Genomic DNA, 10,223 nt, shown 5'->3' with positions numbered 1-10,223 from the left:
TTGTCCAATCTTACAGGCAAAGGTGAGTCTGAAGGATGAACTATGTTTGACATTGGCCAGGCTTGATTCTGTACATGTCTTGCAAATGTCTCTAGATATTTCAGCAGAGTTTTCTGGAAAATGTGGTATTTTACAAGATGAATAATCTGTCGTCTTTACTCAAAAGTACAAGAAGTTAAGTGACACGTTTGGCCCACGTTTGCTTCTTATGTGTTTCTTGAAGAACAATGTTAATGAACGCTGAAGTAAAGGCACATTGAACAGTGTATTGTATCATGTTTCAACAGCAGTAAAGACTTTTGACTGTTTACTTCTTGAATAAGTACTGCTGTTAAAAAGATCAAGATATATGTTATGACAAAACATTTTGTTTTAATTCAAGTTTTTCCTCTACAGTCCCTAGGAGCTCTCTGTATATCTCTGTGAAAAAAACCTTTGTTGTAGGCAGACAGTCGTGGATCTGGTTTCCACAACAACCATCTTGAAACATGCCTAGGGGATTGTGCCAGCAGGGCTTGAAACTAGTGCCTCATCTGATGTAATACTACCGAAGTCTTAACTTTTGCATGTTTTCTTGTAGGTTTTTAAGATTTTCTGGAGATTTGCTTGCAGAGTGATGTTGAATTAGCTTACTTTACACCTTTTATTGCAGAGGAAGATGCCTTTTTTGCCTAGGGTATCTTCACAGTTAGAGCTGTAAAATATCAGGTATGTGCTTTTCTCTTTACCGTTCTTGTAATACTTAATGGTACTTTCTTAGGACATGTTTTGTACAGAGTTACTCAGGGGTTTCTTTCTCTGGAGGCATTTGCTATCACAGGTGAATAGGACTGATTATCTCTGAAGCACACTCTTTATGATGTTCTTTACTGTTATGCTTTAGCAAGCAAGGACAGTATTGCTAAGGCACTGAAAAGTAGCCTTTTAAATATTTTGTCGTTTGCTACTGACACAATCATTGAAGCAAGCCAATACAGGTAAGCATGAAACTAACTCACATGAGTACAGTGAGCAGTTTGACCTGGTAGCAGCATGTATGGTTTAAAACGTCAAATCTAGGTGGCAAAAGATTTCTGTAGACATGAAAGCAAGCCTGGAGTGAATTACAGCCCATCAAAATATTGGCAGGCTGGGCTGAAGCAATAGAATATTTTGTGTGGTCTCCATGTCTCAACTCTACAGCTGCTGGAAGAAGGTAAAGTAGGAGTGCAGTGACCTTCTTTGGCCTGACTGCTCTTGTGGAGGTGGCTGGGGTGGCATTTTCTCTGGCAGCATTTGGAGGCTCTGTTCAGCACTTTGACCCAGAGCAACTGTGAAAACTGCTCACCTGTGCAGTACAGCTGAAAATATTTGGATCTGGCTTTGTATCACTAGAAGCATCCAAACAAGCTCGTGCATGGCTTTGTGGTGGCACTTGAATATTTGTTGTAAATAGACATCCTTCCCAGCTGCTGAGTGATTTGGCAGAGGAAAAAAAAATGCCCTGCTAGCACCCAAAGAGTAAGTGAAATCAAGAGCAAACCATAATGAGGATGTATTTAGTGTGACATAGTGAAACTGAAGTAGCATCAACACATGCATCAATACCTGGTACATGCAGAACGCTGGAGGTTTAGTGATGCTTATCTTGTTTTATTCAATTTGCTTTGGAGCAGTCTTTACCATACTGCAGACACTGCTTTTCTTCTGAAGACAGATGGTAAATACTATGTCACTACTTTATTGTCCTCAATTTAATCCCTGATCAAAAAGGATTAAAATGTTTCATAACGCTGAATCACCTTGTTGCTGTGCTTGTAAAACTCAAAAAGTATTTGAAGAAGTGAATTGCTGCTATCTGGCAGCTAATGCAGCTTCTGACCCTTGTAGCAAACAGGGTCTCCCAATCCAGTTTGCTTGTTCAGTGCTGGCATGATTCCCCTCCTGCAACAACCCGAACCTCCTTGGAAACTGCAGGTTGGGCACTTGAAAATGTGGATTGGTTTAGCCACCAACTTCTACCTCTCTGAAACTGCCAAAACTATTTTGCTCAAAATACTCATTTAGTAGGCCACCAATGAGATATTTCACATGGAATGGATGAAAGTTGGAAAAGTTAGTGATCTGAAATGAGGCAGAGTAAGAGTAAGGGCATTCTTTACTGGAAATTTGGCTACAAATGCTTGATGGAAGGATCTGCTGTCAGAAAGTGCTGTCCCGGATCATGTCTGAATCATGACAATTTTATCAAAACCTTATTTTGATTACGTTGCTGACTACATACATGGTATAACATGATTTACAGTGTAATGGTGGGAACAGTCAAAACTAAGCTTTAAAATATTTTTATGGTGATGGTGTTGAAGCAAGCTCTATAACATCATGACTTTTTTTTTATTTAAAAATAAATTTCTGAAATGCCAGAAATTTCTGTGAGTGGGCAACTCTGATGTTTGGCAGTTGTTCAGTCATACAGAATAAGTCAGTGTTTTATAAGCTTTTTTCCAAAGCTGAATAGTAACAAAAAGATGGCTAGTATGGGTAAGCATGCTTGGAGCAGAATATGCCTTTTTACTTTCAATGTATTCCTGTCTTTTTCATTAGAACCCAGCCTTTGTAATCTGGATTCTTTGTAAGCAAATGCAATTTCCTTACAGAAAGGAGAAAATGTCTTACAACAACTTCCGAGAAAGCAGACTGCGGTTCTCAGACTCCCTTAATGGCCAGCGCTGGATATTCCTGAGAAAAGGCCTAGATGACTTCCGAGATGGCTTTCCCCCTTCATCTGATAACATGATTGTGTATGGTAAAAAGCGTCCTGTCTCAATTATCATGAAAAACAGCACAGGGAACTCTACATACACAGCTCCAGGGAAGAAAAGCAAGAAGTGCACCAAAACACAGATTTATCTTTCCAAGCTCAGCCCTTTGCAGCAAGCCAGGAGGGATTACGTTGCACAGATAGAGCACTGCCTGAAACGGCATCCCACAGTGCTCTACCCACGTTTGGAAAAAAGTAGCTCCCCAAAGGTAATGAGTTTTGTAATCCTGGTTATACAGATTCTTCAGAAAATTGAAACAGGAAACTAATCTAGCTGATGACTATTTTCAATTAACAACAAAAATAAATAAATCCACCACCTCTTTCTCTCCATATTAAAAACAAAGCAAGTGATATCAAAGGTACCTTAGGTTTAGACAGTAGATCCAGATTGTCAGCAAATAATTTGCAGAACACTATTACATACAGGCTGAGAAATTGAGTGCCTGCCTTCACAGATTACAGAACATATTCTGTTAAGCAATTGCCAGGCACTGACACAAATGGATGCTATGGGGCAGGAAGCAAGTCTAATCAAAATTGAAAAGTTATCTGTGCTCAAGATAGTAGGGTATAATCTCATTACTTTTATTTTTCAGCCTGTTTACAGAAGCTTATCTCTTTTCCCAGTCTCTGGTTCTTCAAATTTCTCTCCTTCATGAGAGCAAAAGGTAGCAGATAGTTCTTTTGTCTGTCTCAGAGTTTTCAGAACTTGGTTATTTGGATATTGCAAACAGAGGATTGACCAAACACAGTGGCAGAATTGGGCTTTTCACTTCTAGTACTTCACAAAAGGAACAGGGGAGAGCTGGGAGACTGTTGGAAAGGGCAGACTTCATACTACAGTAGAAGGGGACACTGGGTATCAAGCACCTTTGTCTGTATTGCTGTTTAGGCTGCTCCAGGGATTTACACTAACCTAAGCTTGGATGCCGTAAGATGTTGAAGGGTGGATTCATTGGGAGAAAACTTAGAGTTCGGAAAAGGGAAATGAGTCTCTGTTCTGTAAGATTATGCAACTGCAGAGTTCTCCCTGATCCCTGGTTGCTATTACTGGGGGAATGGAACATGAAACATGGGGTTATCCTGAAGGGAAGAAACTTAAAATCAGCTGAAATAAAATCTTATATGTAGTACAGCAGATTGTGATAGGAGATGGCCGAGACCAGAAATTCAGCATGATTCAGAGGTTTGGCAAGCAGCCTGAGTTGCAATTAATACTCTAGAGATTCTGGAAAAAAAAAGAAAGTCTCTTAACTTGAAGCTTCTGCACTATGAACAGCCTTAACTGCTAGAAAACTTCCAGAGACTTGTATGTTGCACAGTCCTTCACACAGCCCCCAAGATCAATTCATCCAATGAGGTTTTTTTTGAACAGATACTCTCCCTTTGCTTGGCTTGCAGCTCTTCGAAGAGGTTGCTGGTGTACCAGGTCCTGAAATCCTTTTTAAGAGTAAGGCTGGATACAATGACTATCAACGGGAGACCCAAACTCCTCAGGAGGTGCAGGATCATATGGAGGACAAGCAAATGAAAGTAATAGGTTGCAAGAAGCTAGTACAGTGAGTACAGGACAAGATCAGAAGATTAATATAAATGGCTCTGGATATTCCTTATCTGAAATCAGATGTGTGGAAAGAGGAAACTCAGGTGCCTATGAACAGGCTCATTTAGAATTTGAACCAAAGACAAACTCATTATAGCGAGCCTTCTCAGCTAGTGCTGATGAACTTAACATAAAATAATTTGCTTACTGTCTCTGGCTTAGATTCAGTGTTCCTAGGAGCATTTTCTAAAAATTTTCCTCTTTAGCCAGCCCTTTTGCCTGAAATCTGTCACGGGGGTGGTTTCTATTGAGATAGGTTCCTTTGCCTTCCTCACTGATAGTAATGATAAGTTGATATCCCACAACCTGTTCAGAAACCAGTCAGGATTAGTTCTGGGTGTTAAAATGTAAGGAGTCAGCTTCACTGCTGGTTAATTTTCTCAGTCTGAGTCAGCTGAGAAAAAAATATAATCAGCCTCATTTTATGCTTTCCCAGGCCCTTTCAGTAATGTCATAAAGGCACGGTGATGGGCACCATATAGAGCTGTACACTTCCATTTTTAAGAGTTTCCTATTTTGAAAATGGCAAGTTATTTCCCAAGTCTTGCTTTGAAACCTTGACTGTTTTGCTAGACACATCAGGTGTGGCCAAACTGATCTTTACAACTAGTTCAAGTTGCCCAGACTATTCCTGGCCAAAATCATGTCATGTCTGGTGGTAAACTGCACCATTTGTGATATAAAGGCATATGGCTGTTGTCTACAGCTAATCAAAGGATATTTCACGTTTTATTGCTTTAATACTGCAGCAGCAAGGAGTCTCTGGGCAAAAAAGCATGTACCTCGCTTTCTAAGGAGGTAACAGAAGGAGGAAAAAAGGCCACACAGAGCCACTTAGCTCCACTTGCTGAGCACACAAAGCGAGTAACCAAGCATTTTTGTGACTGGGTTATGTCTTTGGTAAGTAAAATGAAACTGCTACCATCTGTTCTCTTGCATTCTAAAACCTATTACTGTGTTCAGGGCAAATGTCTTTAGAACTGAGAAGTAAAAATATGACTCTGGGTATGTGAATACAGGAACCAAAGTCAGAAACAAGAAATCTTGTTTCTGACTCCCAGCTCTGTTGTGTCATGTCTACCAGAGCTCAGTCCTTTGAAATGTAAAGCAAAGAATGAGTATCTTCATACAAAAATACTGTTAAGTAAGCTTGCTTCAGAAAGATTTTCCAGGGGATCCATCTCTGTTCAAGCTACTGTTTAACTGTCTCACCTGGGAGAAGCCCATATATATCTGAAATGGATACACCAATTCATGTCTTAGCTCTGAACTGACTTTGTGCTTACATCATCAAGGTGATGCAAATACCAAGCATATGTGTAGACAAGCTGAAACTAACCCTGGTTTTAATTGTACTTATTGATAGGAATGGGGGCAGGAAGGAATTTTATGGAAGAAAAAAAAAAATATTTCACCCCCACCAATCTGAGATTGTTTTGATGATGTTGTTCCAGGGTGGCAGGAACTGCAGTATTGATGAAGATGCACTTCAGAGTTTGCTTCACTCCAGCAGTGAATATAAGGAGGCTGGCCTACTTACACCTTTCTGTGCAGTGAAACTCGATGGGCAAGCAGAGCAGTTGAGAAAACAGGAGATTTCACCTCTCAAGATTGCTGTCAGGAGTTCTCATCACCTAGGGTGCCTGCCCTGCCAAGTTAAGGTAAAAGAGCCCACATTTACATTTGATAGAATCATAATCATGGAATGGTTTGGGTTGGAAGGAACCTTAAAGATCATCCAGTGCCAACCCCCTGCCATGGGCAGCGATACCACCTGCTAGATCAGATTGCCCACGGTCTCATCCAACCTAATCTTGAACACCTCCAGGGATGGGCATCCACAGCTTCTCTGGGCAACCTGTTCCAGTGCCTCACCACCCTCAGAGTAACGAGTTTCCTCTTAACATCTAATCTAGTTTGAAGTTCAGTTTAAAACCATTCCCCCTTGTTATTTCACTGAGCAAAAAGTCCTTGCAAGAGTCTGTTTGGGGTGAATTGTGGTGGAGACGGCTGGAGTTGAGGATGGAGCTTTGTTTTCATAAGTACTTGATAATTCTCTATATGCTTATATCTAGAACTCAGAATAGTTAAAAATGAGCTATTTAATAGCAGTTATTTCTGAAAGCAGCAGGGAAGTAAAATAGGAGAATGAGAACTAAGAGTACTGTTTAAGGCCTGACCATACAGTCTTTTTGCTGGTCAAACCATAGAGAATTCTCAGCAGTTTTGCTTGTACCCGAAGCCAGTGAAATCAATGGAAAAACGCAGCTGAGTGCTGTGCGAGCTTTGGATCAAGTTAAGCAGGTCATGCTCAATACACCTCAGAAACAGTTTGTTAGGTGTTAGTTACACTCGGAGCCCCTAATCTTCTCATGGTGGAGGTGTAAGCAATTGGAGAAAATTGAAGCATAGTACAATGATCTTCCAGTCCCTACCTCTCCTGTTACCTGCTTTTCTTGCTGTACTTTCTTTTAATCATCGAATAAACAGACAAGGGCTATATGCAGCTGAGGTAAACACTTGAGGAGGATCTGAGGGAAAGCCTCTGCTGGGGGATTTTAGTAAGTGGTTAAAGTTGGACCAATTTTGTCTTAAACTGAAAGCTTGCCGTTACTCTAACCTTGTAGTTAGTTTGGTCACCGTGTTCAGAAATTCTGTTTTGAAGTAGAAAAAGCACTTATCATACTCTGACTCCTAAAGTCTAAACCTCACAGACCTCCTTCCCAAGTTTTCCAGAAAACAAATCAGTTAAATAAATAAGTGGTGGCCATGTGACCTGAGGCTACTGATTCCCAGTAGCAGCTTCAATACTGTTTACCTTTGTGGGGAAAAAGAAAAAAGAATGCTAGTCAGGTTTTCTCATCAGCCATCAAAATTTGTATTACAGAGTTGAGGGTATGGGATTATCCCTGGTAGACTCCTCAGAGATGGTACGGAGGTTCTGGGACAGTGATAATGTCTTTACTACCTGTGGCTTAAGGGAAAAATGCCAATGTGATGAAACAAAACTGCATTAGTATTTTTGCAGGTCCTTCACCAACCAAAAAGGGAGAAGATCAGATACGGAGCGTGGTATCTTGACCCCAAAACATGGAGAAAAGAGATAGTGAACAAACCACTAGAAGCTTCAGAGGAAGCAATAAATAGAATCAGGAACGCAAAGCATCATTTGAGTGAAAAGGTACCGTGAATGTAAAACTGATGCCTTTCTTTTTTGATACTGCTACAAGAGAGTTATGATGGGAACATCTCAGAGTAATGTGGAACAGACCATGTTATGCAAGCAGAGATAACTGTGGTTCGAACAGGCTCACTGAAGTGAATGATTAGGCTGTAACTTTATGGCACCTACATGCGGACAATGGCTCTAGAAGGTGAATCCTTCAATTCCTTCAATGCTGTTGATGTGGCCATATGTGGCCAAAATGTATGCATGTGCTGAAGGCAAGGAATTGGCATTCTAGAACAATGGAGAGTGTTTTTATCTTTATTTTGTGATAGCAAAATACCTGCCTTTACAAAGGAGCTGGATTCAGCTGTGGTAGTTTGCCTACCCAAAATATTTTATGGAGAGATGGGACATAAAGGTTACTAGCATTCTGCTTTGGGATTTTCAGGTTTTAGGAGGAGCTGGAAGAGCAGGCAGGCTTCTTTTTTTTTTTTTTTTTCCCCCCAATTGCTACATTATTCTAGATGTAGGTTTAGTTTCCTCAGTTTAAACAAAAAAAAAGTCCATCTTCATTCTTGCTGCATGCACAAAGGGAAGACATTGTTCATGCTCTAGAGGGCACTGCTTCCAAAGGTAAAGCTGAGTTGTACATGACTAAAACCATGTCCTGTGCAAGGGTCTGGTGAGCTGGATGAGATGTGCCACTACTGCTGTCTTACGAAGAAATGCTGTCTATAAGACAAAGGAGAGTTTTAGAAAAGAGGATGCCTCGGAACAGCTGAGTCAGAACACCAAAACAAAGGCCATGGTTTTGTTAATACTGTCTAAAATTAAAGGCCAACTTTATGGTTGAATGGGTGACCACCTCATTTTGTCCAGGTACTCCTGGGAATGTACCACAGACCATTGAAGGTAGGTGTATTTACTGCACTACAGAGTAACTCTTGCTGCCTTCATTAGCAGAAGTGCTGAGGGGAAATGGCTTTACGTAGCATGGGATATCTGATTTACAGGACCACAGATTAGAATTTACTAAAAACCACTTCACATTCATGAAGCAACCTTGTTTCTTTCAAAAGAACAAAGATATAGCTCTTGGTAGATAAAATATTTATTGGTTAGATTAGCTATAACAGCTGGAGGGATGCACACTGCACTTTATTTAGAATAGTGGAACCTATACTTAAAAATGAACTTTGAATGTTTTTTAATCCACTTTGGAAATTAATTTAGGAGATGGAAGTTGCACAGCTCCACTGCACACAGGCCTTTAAGGAGTTCCTGGAGAGAAAGGGCTACCAAAAGCCTCGGGTGAGTCATGAGAATCTGCTAATGTCTGTGCTTCCATTTTATTGTGCTTGTGGCTATTGCTGTGTCATCCCAAGGTCCTGGCTGTGAAGCTACCTCCTGGTTCCCCTCTCTCCTGTGTGCGGGAGCTTTTGGAGGGGAGGGGCTCACAGACAGCGTCCTCAGAATGCAGCCAGGGGCTCAGTTCAGCAGGGGAACTTTCAAGTGGTGCTGGGATCCCCCTGTTCAGGCTTAGCCTGAAGGACCCCGTAGCAGGACTCAGTGCCATGTTGGCAGCAAGTGAACAGTTATTTCAATGTACAATTGTAACTCGTGTAGCTTTTCAGCTTAACGTGGTTCAGGCACTTTCAAAGGTGCCATCAGCAGCACATGCAGAAGCAAATGACTCGTGTTAAGCGTGGGAATGAAAAAGGCTTTTAATTCGCTGAAGGCCCAATAAGAGATTTCACAGCATTTGGTTTAATACTGTAAGCAACAGCTGCAACTGTGAGCAATGTGTGCACTGGCTTTTTGACTCTTTCCCTTTACAAGTTTTTACCTTTTTTCTTCAGTTTCTCTCCAGTAAGTGTTGCTTGAGTCTGTTAATCATGCATACATGATTAATCTTTTGTTTTAGTTCCTTCTGAAAATGCTGGCTGGGGGAAATGATGGTGGAGCTCAGGAGAAGACATCCAAATCTTCCAAGAAACGGTGTCCAGAGAGAAACGACAAAATCAGAGGAAGTTCTTCCACTACTGTTAATACAGATTTATAAATTCTCTTAAAATGAGCAAGCTAATAGCTGAGCTGTCCCTAAAAATATTTTTATATTAGAGTAAACTTAAAGAGAGCTTTGAGTTTCTTCTGAAGTGGCCAGATTGAAGATCTTATTTGTACTACCAAATTGTAGGCATAAACTACGTAGCAAGCTTGGTAGTGCTTCAACCTGCTGAAAAAGCACTGGGGATGTCTTGTGTGCTTTAACATACTGGCTTAATTAAAGATCCTGGGCTACAATCAAATTTTTGGTTGTTAATTATCCACATTATGCCTACTGCTTTACAGAATATAAATAAATAATTTCTGTGAAATCTTTAAGTTATATCTGGCAGCAGTCTTTTTAACACTGGAAAAAAAAAAAAAACACAAACCTTCCATCTGACAGAACAGTACTGCTTTGTACACTGCAGAATGATTCCTGCATGGACAAACCTTGCACTAACAAAAGCAGTATTAATATAGGAAGGCTGCTAAACGTCATAGCCTGTCATCTGTTCGTATACCACAAATACCTAATAAAGACAACTCAAACCCATTCTTGCATAGAACGATTAATTCCTGGTTATCCTGTATACCCCAGG

General features: G+C 40.6%; 1 protein-coding gene across 1 annotated transcript; it reads left to right on the top strand.

Annotated features, from left to right (window-relative positions):
* Positions 1–651: 651 nt before the first annotated feature.
* On the top strand, positions 652–10,019 carry LOC116488563 (protein FAM47E-like). Its single transcript, XM_032186218.1, has 7 exons — positions 652–708; positions 2,637–3,009; positions 4,205–4,336; positions 5,861–6,067; positions 7,435–7,587; positions 8,809–8,886; positions 9,500–10,019. Exons 2-7 carry the CDS (start codon positions 2,647–2,649, stop codon positions 9,635–9,637), a joined length of 1,071 nt encoding a protein of 356 aa, XP_032042109.1. The 5' UTR covers positions 652–708; positions 2,637–2,646; the 3' UTR covers positions 9,638–10,019.
* Positions 10,020–10,223: the final 204 nt, after the last annotated feature.

The sequence above is a fragment of the Aythya fuligula genome, chromosome 4 (genome assembly GCF_009819795.1).
Source record: "Aythya fuligula isolate bAytFul2 chromosome 4, bAytFul2.pri, whole genome shotgun sequence".
Lineage (NCBI taxonomy): Eukaryota > Metazoa > Chordata > Aves > Anseriformes > Anatidae > Aythya > Aythya fuligula.
The sequence above is the reverse complement of the archived record's forward strand: the minus strand, read 5'-3'. Positions and strand labels throughout refer to the sequence as shown.